This window comes from Varroa destructor, unplaced genomic scaffold, assembly GCF_002443255.2.
Source record: "Varroa destructor unplaced genomic scaffold, Vdes_3.0 BEIS01000001.1, whole genome shotgun sequence".
Classification (NCBI taxonomy): domain Eukaryota; kingdom Metazoa; phylum Arthropoda; class Arachnida; order Mesostigmata; family Varroidae; genus Varroa; species Varroa destructor.
The window spans coordinates 67,341,738-67,358,099 of record NW_019211454.1 but is presented as its reverse complement, the minus strand read 5'-3'; the positions used below and the strand labels follow the sequence as shown (position 1 = coordinate 67,358,099).

The following is a 16,362-nucleotide window of genomic DNA, read 5'->3' as shown; positions in this document are numbered from 1 at the left end:
CCAAACTCGACAAGGTCGAACAAAAGCCGGGCCTTTGATGCTTTACCGAATGCCACTTCGAAATCAACGGATGCAGCATCGATGGACTAGCCTACGCTCTTGTACTCATGAAGAATCTTATTTTAGCAAGCAGTCGTTATTAACTTCTTTCTACAGCAGTCGCGTTGTCCACCCGGGATCATGCCTGCAGCCTTTAGGGAAGCACAGAGATGCGTGAAAGGTTTGTCTGAGAATACTTTGTAACACCAGCATTTTTTTGTGATTTCTTTCGACGAGCTCGGCTCTCAAAGATCGCCTTTGCCTTCTGAGATAACGGTAATGAGTTGCTTGCCAGTCGTGCTGCATTCCTTCGTCATGTAGACAGGCGTTGTCAAAGGCAGTCTAGCACGAAGCTTACGCCACCGCCTCCTTGAGATGTTCGGGTCTGATTTGACCTGGACCGGCCACCGTCTTTAGCGTGAAACGCTGGACCACTATTGTCGTCTCATGAACTGTGTCGTCGGCGGTCGTCGCAGCCCTCAGCCGGCTTCTTTGCTTGTCCTATGATGCACTTACCGTAGTGGTGCTTTGGGCATGGTGTTCTTAATTCCACTATATCACGCTGGACATCACGTAACATATTCAAGATATTGTAACAGTCACCACAGGAAGTGAATCAAAAAGGTCATCTCTGACGATTCCAACATCGCATGTCGCTTAAAATGGAGGTTGTTCTGTTCAAAGTTCCAATGATTCAGAGAACAAACATGTTGCACACTTTTCATGATCGAGGCGTACCGTCTACTGAACGGAGTCTAAAGGCAATTCGGGTCATAAAATTCGCAACTTTTATTCGCTTCTGAGCTCAGTCCATAATGAAGACTTCCGCGATCGAGGGACATCGTTTCGTGCAGCACAAAACAGGTCGAAGATTGTGCTCACTATAATCAAACATCACGTCAGAACCATTAGACCTGACTGTGACAAAAAAGGAACAGACACAAGTGTTTCCAAACAAAGGAAAAATCGTGATCAATCCTACGCGTCACCTGTCATTACGTCCAATAATTAGTTGGGCTGAACGTTGCTATTTACCAGTTCCTTCTTTGATATTCGTCGCGTTAGTAGATATAGTGGTTTATCTGTTGTACGATATTTTACGATACAAATATTCAGAGAACGATGCGGTCCATAATAATTTTACCCGTCTCGCACAATTCTAAATAGATATTTCTTTCTCGTATTCAAATAGATAAAATTTTAAAGTTTCTACAACAAATTCAGTTGAAATTCAATCCGTTCCAGGCTTCGGATCAAGCATTAATTTAAAGATAACTACTCCCACAATGTAACTTCAAAACCCATCTCATCGTCAAAACCAACTGACAAGGCTATTCATTATCTTAACTATAATTAGCCATACCAAGGTATTTAGCTGTCCTTTTTGTTCCGTAATGGAATAGTAGGACACGGTCTGCCAGTCCTGACCTGTAAATTTAAGCTAACAGATATCAGTTTTCTGAAGAAAATTTGATGATTTCTTCCCAACTTACAAGATTAATCCTACCAGTTGGTACTCTGTCCTACTATTTGCATACGAAACGACCGACTACCTTTATTCTTTGTGGCAGGACATACCGAACTCTTCTGTGTGCTGGTGTGGAACGTTTGATCTTGGTGCCATTCTCTGTGTTGCCATAAAACGCTATTATTTAAGCGGTTTCAATGCCTTTAGTCCTAATATCTTATCTTCTACTGCTTGTCCTGAAATTCTCATAAACAACAGATCTATACTGTTTTGAGATCGTTTTCTTTTGCATGCAACGCGGTCCTTCGTTCAACATAAAATATTCGCCAGAAAGCAGCAGTCGTGTGTGTAGCCTAATCATGTGAATGTGGCTTAGTCATGTGTGCAATGTATTGTCACTCTGAATTTCAGTCGAAGTCAAAGAGCGTTCAATCTTATACTGATTGCCACCCACTTAATATCCACAGATACATTTTGGTACGTCCTCTTTGACGAGGCTAAAGTGTCGGAGGTCGCTCACGACAATGAAGTCAGTAGCCATTGAAGTAACGGGACGCACGTTGACCCGACGCACTTCCTTCTCTTCATTTCAAATTCGATTCATCTGTAGTCGGGTGCAAAACGATGGTGCTGCGGGGCCTCACGATTATCATTATCAATATACGAAAGGGTCTCAACACTAAGCGATATTCAAAAAATGAGCTTCATCAAAAATCGCTTAGGCCCCATTTTCCCTGTCTTCGTTTGGAAGACTCAGCAGCTCTCCATTTTTTTCTCTATTATCTCGATGTCCCCACTGAACAGGTTCCACCATAACCGTTAGAACAATACCTCCCACAAGATATCCAACCCCAGCGTTCCCATTCTTGCTGGTGTTGTCTAAGTACAGCCGAATCGTGAGGCCGAACAGGAAACATAAAGCCGAGCATCTGGTGAAGGTCCCTTTCCTCGTGTGTCCTCGTTGAAGGAAGCAAAGTCTTCAATTTGTCCAGACTGATTTTTTTGGCCATTGTTACGAACCGCTTGGAAACTCAGGCGCTCTGTAGGGCAGCGGTAGCCATCCGGTAGGCCGATGACCGAGGCCTTTACCATCTAGTCCTTCTGTCCTCTTTGCCGCTTACACTTTGCACCCTGGCTTGACCGTTGGCAGCAAGCATGGTTGAACGAGGAATGAAACTAAACGAAGAGCGGAACGGAACGGTTCAGGCCAGAAGGGGGTCGAGTTACCGCGTGCTGTATTCGAGCACGTGTCATCCGCAGCCTGGTCGCCGCCGCCGGCGCCACACGATCGACAGGCCGCAGCACTTGCACTGACCCCCTCATTTCGACAACCTCGCATTTGACCGCCGTACAGCTACTAGTGCTGTTACTATTATAGTTGCTGCTAGTACTAGGACCAATGTCCGGCGGATTTGCTATCGCCATTCTACTCGTATGCATGTCTGCGTACGTCTGCAGCAAAACGCAGCTGCCACAACAGCTGCAACAGCAGCAGCAACAGTCACGTTTGCAGTTGAATAGCGCAGGGCAAGGCCCTTATCCAAATCAAAGCGGCGTCCAACTGCCGTTTTCTCATCGTAGGAGCGAGCTGTAGTATGGAGCAGCTCTTGCATCTTCATGGCGCTCGTCGTCTGGCATTTGGGATAGAGTGGCGGCGGCTTCGCTGGTGCAGTGACACGAATTTCGCTTTTTGCCCCTGTTTTTCTGTCGCTTTTATTTTTCCGTTCTCGCTATTGTGGTGGCATTCAGCATCGTGCTACTTCGCCTGTCTGAATCGCTCGTTCTTCCCACTCTCCGTTCCCCGTTGAACTGCGGCGGCGACAGCAGTACGAGCCACGGCAACGGACGCGGTAAGCAACATCGTTTCGATGGCACAGACTGCTCTAGAACCCGAAGGTTTCCACTAAAGCGCATTCAATCCGCACTCCGAAGCCGTGCTACGCCCCGCTCCGGTATCGAAAAGGAAAGCGGACCCAGCATCAGTACGTGGTAAGGAAAAACAAGCAAATTGAACTCAAACGATGGCAGTGGGAAATCGCCTAGTGGTAGGACGTCCACAGGGTTAGAAAAGATTTGAATCGGAGCGATTTGGTGACCGGGCCAAACGCAGTTTTTTCAACATTCCGTCCCTCTCGTCTTTTCCTCCCTCTCCTTCCCGCTAGCGAATTCAGAATCACCCCCTTCCTCCCTCATCTATAATACAGGCGGCTGACCTTAACTTCACAGGCCCCTACCAAAATAACTCCTACACATACTCGTTCTAACCCTTCACAGAACTGGGATTAAATCTCAGCTTCCATCTCACCCCCGGTCAGCTTCGTGGTATTCCATTCCTCTCTGGCTTCAACAGCCGAATATTCAGCGGCTTGATGTCGCAGCATGCTGTTTTCCTAGGGCCTATGTATGTATAATATACAGCTCATCTCTAGCCCTTTTTGCTTGTGACTGGTTTCCGTACCTCGAATGCAATTGGGTCTCGGCAACCTGCCGGCGGGTCCTATGTTTTTATTTCAAAACCCTTTCCCCACCTTTCACCCTGTCCAGTCACCGAAATGAGGCAATATATAGCAGTAATATTTGTGCATGCTCCGTCTGAAATGCATGATGGTCTTGTCAGGATCGGCGCCCTGTAGAGCAACCCGGTTTGGACATTTTGGTGAAGTTTGTTCATGCATGTAGTGCTCCAATCTCTGGCTGGTATCGTGACCCTCAGAGCTGCAGTAAAAGATTACGTGCATTTCTGAGTACATAATAACAAACTTTTCAAACAGTACAAGAACGTGTTCCTTAGTGATTAATAAACTAGTTCAGTACGAAATGTAAAAATTAACGCGTATCCTTATTTACCAGTAACAACTGAAATTCATAACAAAAAGTTACCATACTTTTTTCATAAGTTATTAACTAAGGACAGCACCACGCATTTGACGTAGGGGGTAGGAGCAAAAAGAAGCTTTTAGTTAGTTAAGAACTAAATCTACAGGATACAAAAAATAGTTTGTTATAAATGATATGGGCTAATAGTTTAACAAGCTTGTAGCTAACTGTCAATTTCCTCTAGCTAAAACTCTGTTCGTTGCTTACTGTAAACTTGCTTATATTCAACAATAGGCTTACTTTCGCTTTCCAAATACGCCTATTTATAAATACGGGGTCCTGATGAAATACTAATGGCGTTCTTAATCTTAGCGTAAGACAGATGATAGGCAACACAACGCTGTAGTGCATAAACACAGATCCCAATGAGGTCCAATTGTGAAGAAGTTTCATTTGAAATTTTGACTCTTTGTAAGTACAGTGGTTTCATGAAAACTTCTGAAAGGGTATCCATTAGTAAAGGACTAAAACAAGGGATATTTGTTGTGATATCATATCTCTCCTCCGGTAAAACTGACAGTGATTGTAACACATAACCAAACCATAATTTGTCCTTAAGGCCACTGAGAACTAGTCATTTTTTTATTGAAACGTATTTTGGTGTTGTACAGGTATTATATGTATTGCTGTACAACAAAAACCTTCATTTTAGGAAGGAATAGTCCGCAGGAAGCACAAATGAAAAAAAAAGACAAATAGTCTTTCAAATTGACGAATTAAACGTAGCTTATCAAACATACAGGCTGCAAGCTGTGGGAACACACCCACTTTAAAATTTAACTTATTCAGAATACACGGAAAGTTCTGCTGATTGAGTCTCCCGTATTCACAGTTAATCACTTTGCAGGACCAGCCTAGATAAACTGATTAACACAAGGAAAAACTTCACCGATTTACATGAACGTGTTAATTCTCATAGTGCACTTGGTCGATAATACATTGAACATATGCGAGTTAGGACAATAATAAATGGTAGAGATTAGTCTATACTTAAACTCTCCCGTACATGGCTTCTTATTCCCCCTGATATTTTATGTTTCTATTGTCCTAGGTTGCTTTAGGTTGTCCACCCGGATTGGCTCTGGGTATCAAATTTGCATTGGGTTTTAACATAGTGATGGATAGCATTCCTTCGAAGATTCCTACTTTGTTCTCGATTAAACAGTCAGCACTATCCACAGTCTATCATTTTTTTTTTCATTATTCAAACATGTGAATCCGTCGACGTTCTTTATTTGTATATTACTGACGTCGCCTAACATGCAAGAGTACACAATTAATCTATCCATAATTTAATCATGAGGACGTAAATACCTTAAAAGCCAAGTTCATCTTACTTGATACAACAAATGTAATGGCTCGTATAGCGCGCACTAATTAAACTACTTCTTATTATCACGTAAGGGTCGTGAGCGTAATATTTGTAAGTAACCGTTGGACAAATCTGATTAACCCTATTCGCGTCTAAAATCAGAGAGTAATGCAATCCACCAATGGTCTGATGGGTCTGAGGAGATAGCGCCGTCTAGTCCCACTACTTCCTGAATGACTTGTCTATAATCAAGCTACCGCTGACTATAACTAGTAAGCAGTAGCTTAATCATCCAATGAAGCGGCACAAAAACAAACGGAAGAAAACTATCATGACTTATATTGACACAAAGCATATTGCATTCGAACTCTACCTCAATGCTGACATTTTATTAATGCTTTCTTTAATAGCTCTGCTATGCAGACAAGAACATAACGTTTTTTGCGCGCCCTTACCACCTAACTTTTGAGGAAGTTGATAAATAAGGGTTCTTGAAAACTAGCGTCTAAATCGAAATGAAATTCCTTAACTTCATTGGTTTTTCGAGGGCAGAATTGTGATTTGTAGATGGAAAATTCAAAAAACACGGTGCGATTTTTTTGCCGAAATTAAGAATATCAAAAACAAATAACACTTCCATGATATGCGTACGCCATTCGGCATTTCTCGGTGCATTGACTCAAACCGAACGTAAGTGACGTACGAGAACTTCCTATAGTCGTTTCGAACCTTACCATACTCATCATTTGTCCACTTTTGGACGTTCACGCCAGACAAGCAAAAAATACACATCTTGATTTTTTTTTCTTTGTTATTCACCCTCGCTTTTGAAGAAGACTCCATCGCGTATTTTTATTGTTTCACGTGGAAAGCAGCACCTGGAAATCGTTGCTTTCAATGAAATTGGGAACCTACATATCGCTAAACTGTAGATACTATCTTCCAAGCACTATTATTATTACTTTCAAATTACAATTACTTCGTGTAACTGTAGCTAATGGCAGTCTGTGATAATTACTGTTTAGAGCCAATTAGGAAACAACGGGAACAGGGGATCTGAAATTCAAGACATTAGTTAAGCTGTCAAAGCTATTAAAGAGTTAAACTACTAACGATTAAAGTAAAATGCATCGATGCCTGCATGTTTCATAAAAGCTTTCAAAGATTTTTTATTAGAAGCTCACTTGTCAAGACAGAAGTTTGGATCACTTACTCGCATCTTTTGCGCCCATTTCATCCCATACTGGGTTTTTAGTGACGTAAGGAATAGACGGTTTTTCCATCCTACCGATACGTAAAAATGAAAAGCCAATTATTTGCCTGTGAAACATTTATATGCTGTTTCAATATATAGGTTTACAAATGTGTGCAGTCTGCTTAAAAATTATTGGAAAATAAACCTAGCCTTTGCTAATTCATCCTAAAAAACGGTTCATCTGATACCCCCAATAAACTTTGACAAATTAACCGCATTTTGTATGCTTATCAACTAGAAAGATATTTTACTCAGATATAGCTCACTCTGAAACGAATCTTATACTTAGCAATGTACTTGTGTGTATTACTGAATAAAAAGAATACATGCTGGCAATACTTACGAAAGGTTAATACGAATAATTATGAGAAGAATAAATCTCGATATCATTATAGCACAAATGGACAGTTTCAACACAATAAGAACAAACTAGCTAATCCGTATCTTTGTCCTAGTCAACTAATGGATGGAGTGTCTAAATTCGAATCGGAGTTATACAGGTTCAGGTTCCATTGAAGAGTAAAGGTCCCCTGTAGTAAACAACTTGCAGTATAATAATTCCTATCATAACGAAAGAAAAAACATTATTGAAAAATCTGCGCGTCCTCGACAGGACTCGAACCTGCAATCTTCTGATTCGAAGTCAGACGCCTTATCCATTAGGCCACGAGGACACATGTATCTACACTGAAAAATCCTATACAGTAAATGGTCCTTAATGCTATAACTAGTACCCGTATCATAAGTCACTCGGCACGGAGTTTAGAATAAAATGCTGTAAAAACTTATGCAAATAGAACTGCTAAGGAAGTTCTATTTGTGCCGCGGAGCCTCGATAGAGGGCGCCACTGGTGTGTGTGTTGATATAACAAGCTGACTCTTCATAAAATTTAAATCCTTCATCTAGTCTTTGTCACTAAAAGGTATATATATACCTTTTAGTATATATATATATATATATATATATACCTTTTAGTATATATATATATATATATATATAAAGACGAATATCATAAGTATACCGTCAATACTTCCCTAATTTTTCGTTTCCCTCCTCGCGAATCCTTGGTTCGTTAATTGTAGTGGTCCTAACGAATTGTTGATTTGAAAGGTTTGTACGGACTTCGCAGCTCTTCGAATTAGACCATTTTAAATTTGGGTATGCAATTGATAGTATAACTTAAAATTATCATTATGCTTCCAGGGGTAGCAAAGCGCGCTGCTTATTTATTACAGCCGATCACAATTTTTGGTCGCGAATTCATTTTACTTTTTTATTGCTTTTAACTTGCTCTTTTTTAATGGAAATTGCATCTTTCTTTTTGATATTAATACCTGCTTACATGGCTTCTGAATAATCTATTTTATTTCTCAACCGTTGTATTTACTTACTATATATTATCAATTGGTGATTGTCATATATTATTACAGAGATTTTCGCAACGAACTAATAGTTCTGAGATATAAAAAAAAGTGAACGTTGCCTGTTAATCGATGTGCAGAACTGAATTGCTATGATTGGTGACACTAACCGATTTATTAAAGGTCTACGCAAAGGTCAGAGTTACATCCGCCAGGTAAACCCATCCAGTAAGTACTTATTTTGAGCATAGGAACAACACACCGGTATTCATTCTTAGGCAGTCTCGTTTTTTGGCTGGACGGCCTTAACCAACATGAACACATCCAGTGTTCGTGTCATGCGATAAGACACGATGGGTTATTTGATTAAAAGTACCAAATGCCACCTATCATGGAGCAAATCTGATAAAATGCCTCTGGTCTTCTGACTGAATCACACTGCCTCAGCTCGGTAGTGATTCTCCAGTGAGAAAACGATGCTACCTTACCCTTCGTCCGCGTTGATTGTCTGCGTAAAGATGACAAAGCGATCATACATTAAGTTTAATACACTTCACTCCACAACACCCCACACAACAGTACAGGATCAGCAAAGCGGACGCGGTCAAATGTAGGCAGAAGATACGGGCCCCCTGTTCACGATATCACACTACGTGTGTGTGCGACGGACCTACCAACCCATCTGCAAGCATAAAATGACGCCGAATTGAGAAAGTGATACAGTAATATAAGGCGTGTGTGTGAGCATGCGTACGTGCGTGTACCCGTTCCCCCCGCTGTATCTCAACTCGTGTTCTTTCTCACGTAACATACTGTGGGGATACTACCAAAGGACAACGACGACTTTAGATCGAGCGTCGCTAGACACCCACGCGGGCCGGATATTGTAAGTTGAATGGCCTTTTAAGTACCTGAAGAAAAATGACGCTTGCATATAGCGGTCGGTAGGATCAACCCTTCTCACTTTAGGCCACACTGGCCCTAAAGGCTGGAAGAGGGCTGTGAGAACCCGTTACGAACGATAGCCCCCACCGGTAAAATTCGCAGGACACTGCTGGAACCCTCGCCGAGTGATGGTAGGTGATACTGTAATGTCTAAAAGAGGATAGTTGTAGCGCCAATAATAGTAGCAGCGGGGAGACCAGAATGTGAAATAACGGATTTGTATCAGACTGCTCCTCTGCTGCGCTGAAAGCTGCTGCCGTACGCTGCATTATGGAACATTGTACAGGCTTAGGCAGGTATGAAACTTACACTTTGTCTACAGGCAAGGGATAACGAACACCATCTAGACCCAATGATCTCGATAACAGCGCGAGGACATCGCACGCTGCAGGACGGTCTGTGCCGATGCCACTGTCGCGGTGAATGCGCGAGCGGCTAGAAGAGGATGATAGGTGAATACCTTGACTACGAGGATTGTAGCCGAATCACGCTTTCGACACACAAGCAGCATAAACTCTGCTGCGCTTAAAATACAATTAACGATAACATTTTCAACTAATTGCTAAACTATTTATTTGACAGTTAGGCTGTACCGTAAATAGAAACAGAGATAGTATTATAATATCATTCAAATACTGTATGGTTTATTTAAATGTGAACCAAGTTTTTTAAACAACAAAATAAACGTTTTTTTCACTGTCGTGATCTCTTTCTTTGTCCTGGATGTGATGTGTATGCAGTCTGTTGTGGGTATTGTTAGAAGGCTGACTGATTCAAAAAGTGCTTCAGTGGATAACTAGGAGGAAGACATTTTAAAAGTAGGGTCGAATCATTGACGAAATTGGTCAGCACTACATTTACCGTGCGTAAATTTTTTTATTATTTTTTAAATTTAAAATATTATTACTCTAACACGGCAACACAAGCGGATCTTATTTCTATGCAAGTTACAGATACTACCTTAATTTTATAGCAATAATTTTATTTGTATCATTGCTTTGATTACTGATAGCGCGACAGTGTTGACTGCTAGAAATTATTATTATTATTATTATTACTGCCTTCCCATGTTGGCATACATATCGCATCTACGCGAACGTTATTGATATTGAACCTACCAAAATATCTTGTAATCTATTCTCACGGTGCTCAGAACAACCAGATTTACCGGTAGAGATAGATTTAGTAGAGAAACTATTACATAGTTTTATCAAGATGATCCCCAAACGATTTAGAAAGCTTCAGGAATTAATATTATGAAATATATGATGAAGAAGGGAAGGTTCTAAATACTTTGAAGCGGTGTGCACTATCCTGAAGGCTCAAAACGTTTCGCCGCTCTCCCGATAGCGTTATAAATGAGGGAAACGTTTAAGTGGCGCTTTTTTTTTTTTACTTCAGTGGTAACATCGGCATCATGGACGAGCAGCAGATTATACCCTTAATTTTATCAGTAAGTAAGTAGCTTTTTTAATAATTTCCTAGAGCAACTCATTCAGTGGAATGGTTTACATTAGTATCAGAAAGTCTCAAGTCAGTGCTTTTGGTTGGCTTGCTTCGGACATGTCGTAATCGCATCGAGAAAAGCATCTCTTAATTCATGCCGTCATATATACTCAATCAGTACCCCGATAAAGCACTTGCAATAGTCTATAATACGAATTATTTTTTCAATATACCCGATTATGAACTATATACACTTGTTCCTACGGACATGACATCGACATTCCTGCATATTGTAATTGTAACGTATTCATTATATTAGTACAGTTCCTTTTTGTGAGCTAACAGGGATATCGTTCACGTTACAAAATTAGCCTTTGATTCACTACTTGACCTGAAATGAAAGGCCCGTTCACTTTATTTGCTGCTGTTACCTATGCCCGAATCTCCCTCCGGAACATCGTTCAGTGCCTATCTCGGCTCCCTTGCGGCCTACCCAATCTCGTCTGCTTAAATGGGAATTCGGTAGTCGCGCTCAGCTGCCATCGCAACGAGCGAACTAGTCGTGGCGAATACTAGGCTGGCCCTTCCTTTTAAATCGAACAGCTGCTAGGTAGAACCTGTCGACAAATATCCGAGCCAGTTTACCTGAGTTTTCGAATAGTCACTGCACCAGCAAACGCTCTAGCCACCTGCGAAAGGGCATGAAACTACCTCTATTACGCCGAACGGGACAGCGAAGTTGAACAGGTTACACCGGGATTTGGGAGGTGGGTTGGGATAAGCCGATAAGGGGCGACGAGCCGAAATTGGTGGCGGCGAGCTAGAGCTGGTAAGCAAGGCGACCAGTGGCGAACAGACAGTAAAAATCCCGAATTGAGTCTCCGCGAGGGATTGGCTAGAGTCTGCTGAATCGGGTCAGACTCAGGCCACCACCTTGAGGAGAACGTCCGCGCGCATTCGCCCTAGGAGAAAGAAGATGTAGCAGCAGCTGCAGAGGAAAACGAAGACGAGGCAACAGACGTGCTTCCTTTCACGTGGAGAATAAATCTCCGTTTAAATAATGATACTGATCAATTATACACAATAGCTGCTTTTATAGACAGCGTGCAAGCGAGCAGCGAGAGGGGGAAGGGAAACAGAAAGTGACAAAGAAAGGGAGAGAGAGAGAGAGAGACAGCTGGGAAACCACCTGACGCATTGTTGATCTCATTCTCACAGTTCTCTTTCAACCTCTTTGGTTGTGTACTAGCACTTCGCGACGGTATCACGGTAGTGACTTGATCAGGAAGCTGATCTTCCTGTTGTAACTTGCTGCCGCCGTTGCTACCCCGACCGCTCTCCAAGAACTTGTCTCTAACCGCCCCTCCTCTCACCTGTTAGTGGGGCCTGCTAGGAGGATCACTCGGGATATTGGGGGTCTGGTATTTAAAGCGCACAAACTACAGCGCGCTTGAGCTACTGCTGTTGCCGCTGGCGAAAAGGACGGCTAGAGCCAATGAGAGCTGCTAGAGCTGATGTTGAAGATACACCACAGAAACATCTCTCCCTTGCGCTCACGCTTTCGTCATGAATGGGAGTGCAGGGAGCACGGGAGAAGCGAATGGATCGAAGCCTGCCCTTAACTGGCAATGGAGATCGATGGCCGTACGAAGGACCGCTCGAGTCGTCGTGTGACCACGTCGACCGACCGAAGCAAAAGTACCTGGCGCCAGCTTCTCCCGTACTATCTTTCTTTCCAGTTAACTGACGAAGACACCAGGGACTTCAAGTAGTAGCCGCTGGCAAACCTCGGCCGTCTACCCCATTTTCTACAGCTGCAGTCTCGTTGCAGGTGCTTTGTCAAATGGCAATGAAGTTAGTGGCCGTATCGATAGCGATGCGGGGCATTAAAGACCGAAAATCTGCAGAAACCGCCTTCAAATCTGTCTGTCTATAGAACGATATATCTTCTTTGTCCTAAAGGATCATAATAATTCCCACTGACTGATAATGTATGAATGTCTTACGTAGATCAAATAACAATTGATAACCCTGCGTATGGGACCAACTACTTAGCTTCTTAACTTAATAACAAAAATATCCTTTCACACTCCATTTATTACAACACGCCTAGTTCTCTGGGTGGCAAAGGCTGCGGATTGGTAATGGGCTGAATTAAATATCGCCCAATGGAATCTGACATTAGCCCACCGTTGGATTTACTAGGATTAATCTACAAGTTAATCAACGTATATTACATAAGAAAAATGTATTTATTTGTGTATAGACGCTCTGCAGCATGTAAATCAATCTTAAGATTTATCCTCACGCGTTTGTCACATGCATTCGTTAATTTTTGTTTTTCGCAAATCACTAAAATTATTTTTTTGAACTTCCCATAGTCCTCTGAATAATTCACAATTATGTCCCAAAGCGTTTATTATTATCACCATACCCTCAGCGAAAATAAGGAGCAGCGCTAACTAAATTTTAGCTCATAACTGACTATAGCGCATATGAGCAGACGCTTGGTGCGAGCAGCATGGGCAGTTAGTTATCCGTAGCTGTATATACCATAGTAAAATTGTACTGAAACTCTATCTGTCCTAAACATGATTTGGAGGGCTACTTCAGATCGACCTAGGTTCTTTCTCAAACAAAAAAGTTCCTTTTCGAATCGAACAGCGTGACTCGTTTGGCTGCAGATACATACGTGCAACCTTGTTTACAGGTGTGTGCGCACACAGTCCCTTTCTTGCCTGCTTCTTACCTATTATAATATTCTATAATATCCTGTTTTCCAAATGTTGCACCAAATGTACATGACTTTTTATGCTTGTTGTTTAATACCGAGGTCATTGAGATTGTTTGTTTTCGTTGTCATATAGGTGAATTTTCGAACAGTTTCTACAAAACATTGTTGTATATATTCATTGTTTTTCATGTTTTGGATGATTACATAACAGATTATGAAACTGTTGTTCGCAGTCATAATAATAATAATAATCTTTGCTATTTGTTTATAAGTTGTCCCAAGCATGAAAATGTTTTATTTTTTGTTTCTATGCTTGAAATCTTCCTGTTCCAAAATCACAAATATTTATTCGATGTAATAGAGATAGTTATTCATGTCGCATCACATACAGAATCGCAATAGCTGTTAAAAGTTCATATTAGTGGCAATCAACTCTAAATGAAGGTATATAAATAAAAAAAAAAGAAATGGTTATTGTGTGATACGTAAGCACTTATAAAACTAACTTCTGAATCATATTGAATCCGGTTAATGTCCTGTGCAAACTTTATAAAATGTAAATGTGACTTGTTTTAATTCTCTACTCTGCAAGTATGCGAGATCTGTAACTGGGTTTATGCTTTCTCATTTAGGGGTGACCATTTAGCTCAGATAATGTTTCGAACCAATGCCAGTGGTTCAGACAGTCGTCGAATATTAAGACACACAAAAAACACGGCGTTTTTTGCCTTTCTCTGATCGATCCACGTCCACCTTAAAGACTTCCCCATCATGTGCTCTGAAGCAAGATCACTGTTTTTAAATAAAATGTTCGCAGACGACTAGCACGCGCCATTAATCGAACGAAACGTTTGTGTTCTGAGAGGTGCAAACGATATTTTTATAATTCACCAGTGGTTAACTTGTGACGCGTTGTTTGTGTCTCTTAGTTGAATATAGATCGGACGAGTGAAGTTTCAGTAGGATGGCTAGTCTCCCACTTAATCCAAAGCCCTTTTTGAATGGTTTAACCGGTAAGTTCGTCTCTGCACACGATCTGTTAGCTTATTTGCAATATTCTTCAATTTGTAATTTGATTTGTTTCAACGGAACTACTCATTTCTTGTTGTTCCAGTAAGACTATCCAGACAGACCAATTGAATATTACTAGGTGATGATTCTGTTCTCATGTTCAGTACTGTTTTTCGTTGTTTACTTAGGTGAGTGAAAATGCGCAGCTTTTCTTAGAATCGGGGATTTTTTATTGATTACCGATACATCGTCTTAGATGCTACGTGATTTTGAAATGCTAAATTTTGAAATTCTAGCGGCACTTTATTCTAAACAAGTTGACAATGCGACTAACTTCTAAAAACCTTCCTAGGTTAGGTGTGCTTATATGATTCGGCAGGCTTTCGGCCGATCCGGGGATGACATTGTGATGATGATACATCGTCTGGATGATATGCTCTTCTGTAGCAATCTTTAGTTGCGATTGAAAATTACGTTGCAGCTCTTGCTTTGTCCTCAGATACATTTTTAAATGACAGACTGAGCTTGTATTTTACTTTTGTTCTCAAACGCAAAATTTTCGAGATTGATAATACATTGTTATTTATGAAGTTTGTGAGATTTAAAAACGTAAATGGTTGACTTGTGCTTTCGTTTTCTAAACACAGTAATCAGTCTTCTTCTGAGGTTCACATGCTGCAAAGATTCAAAAAAAGGAGTTAGGACCTTCAACCTTTAGGCGTACGCAGCAGGAAAACTTGTCTTATAGAAGGAGGCGTGCATCCCTACCTCAATACACAACTACGGCCCTTGGTTGTTTACATTGTGTGGTTCTTTAAAAAATATTGAATTACTTTGTATTGATCTTACTGTGTTTTACAGGTAAGCCCGTGATCGTAAAGCTTAAGTGGGGTATGGAGTACAAAGGCTACCTGGTATCCGTTGATGGTTACATGAACTTACAACTGGCCAACACAGAGGAGTTCATCGATGGAAATTGCACTGGAAGCCTTGGCGAAGTTCTAGTTAGGTAAGGTTTTTAATTTTTTTTTTTTTCTGTAACCATTCCGGATCCATCAATATTGAACCCTGTGCTAATGGCGTGTTTCTTTCGTATCTTTCTTCTAAGTTTTCTTTCGTATGAAAATTGAAAATGCTGCTGCTTTATATTTGGATAGATCTTTAGAGGTACTTATGTCTAATTGTCACTGGTGAATCTAAAATGATTAGTTCTATTATATAGAAAATGTGAGGATAATAATAATATTAGTACTTTAATAATAACAATATTAATACTTTTTGAATTATCTGGTAATATCTTTGATATTGTAGCTTCAGCGTTTTTGAAGATACAGTGGCTTAAGAAGGGCAAATGATAGGACGAGGTAAGAATTTGGAATACGGAATTGGATTCCATCACATCATATGATGCATTTCAATTGTTTCATTTTTTGTTGACTTTTTGCTTCATTCAGATGTAACAACGTCTTGTACGTTCGGGGTTCCGAGGAAGAGGAGGAAGATGGCGAAATGAGAGAATAGACAAGGACTTTTACTGGCAGGTCAAGTCGATGGAATTCGTGAGAATGGTATGCTGGGCCTAGCTGTCTGGGTGATATCTTCTATAGCGCCGTGCGTTCCCTAAACTGAACTTTTTGTATACAACGCAACTATTCCTGCCAACTTCACTCACGACTATATATATATATATATTTTATTTGCTCATCTCAGTCGACTGCTTTGGCAGAGGTCGCGGCAAACTCATAGGTTATCAGTTGTCTGGCAGCATCCATTTTGGTGTCATACCTCATCCTTTTCAGGTCGTTCACTGTTGTGATAACAGCAGTGAACGACCACTCGTCATCAATTCAATGTGAATAGAAGCAATATGCGACCAATAAATATCAAATACAATCAATAATTGAAGTTTAATG

The 16,362-nt window shown here is 41.0% G+C and overlaps 1 protein-coding gene and 1 non-coding gene across 2 annotated transcripts; one reads left to right on the top strand and one right to left on the bottom strand.

Moving 5' to 3' along the window:
* Positions 1-7,552: 7,552 nt before the first annotated feature.
* On the bottom strand, positions 7,553-7,625 carry TRNAR-UCG (transfer RNA arginine (anticodon UCG)). Its single transcript has one exon. It is a non-coding gene; the product is annotated as a tRNA-Arg (tRNA).
* A 6,625-nt stretch (positions 7,626-14,250) lies between these two features.
* SmF (small ribonucleoprotein particle protein SmF) lies at positions 14,251-16,360 on the top strand. The gene is made up of 3 exons (XM_022813370.2): positions 14,251-14,451; positions 15,311-15,458; positions 15,904-16,360. The coding sequence occupies exons 1-3, from the start codon at positions 14,403-14,405 to the stop codon at positions 15,968-15,970; spliced, it is 264 nt and encodes an 87-aa protein (XP_022669105.1). The 5' UTR covers positions 14,251-14,402; the 3' UTR covers positions 15,971-16,360.
* The last annotated feature ends 2 nt before the right edge of the window (positions 16,361-16,362 follow it).

What these genes read in the sequence shown, in the direction of transcription:
- SmF (XM_022813370.2), top strand. Translation starts at nt 14,403, where the DNA reads ATGGCTAGTCTCCCACTTAATCCAAAGCCCTTTTTGAATGGTTTAACC. An exon ending in CTTTTTGAATGGTTTAACCG is followed by an intron (nt 14,452 to 15,310) that starts GTAAGTTCGTCT and finishes TGTGTTTTACAG; the next exon opens with GTAAGCCCGTGATCGTAAAG. An exon ending in CTTGGCGAAGTTCTAGTTAG is followed by an intron (nt 15,459 to 15,903) that starts GTAAGGTTTTTA and finishes TGCTTCATTCAG; the next exon opens with ATGTAACAACGTCTTGTACG.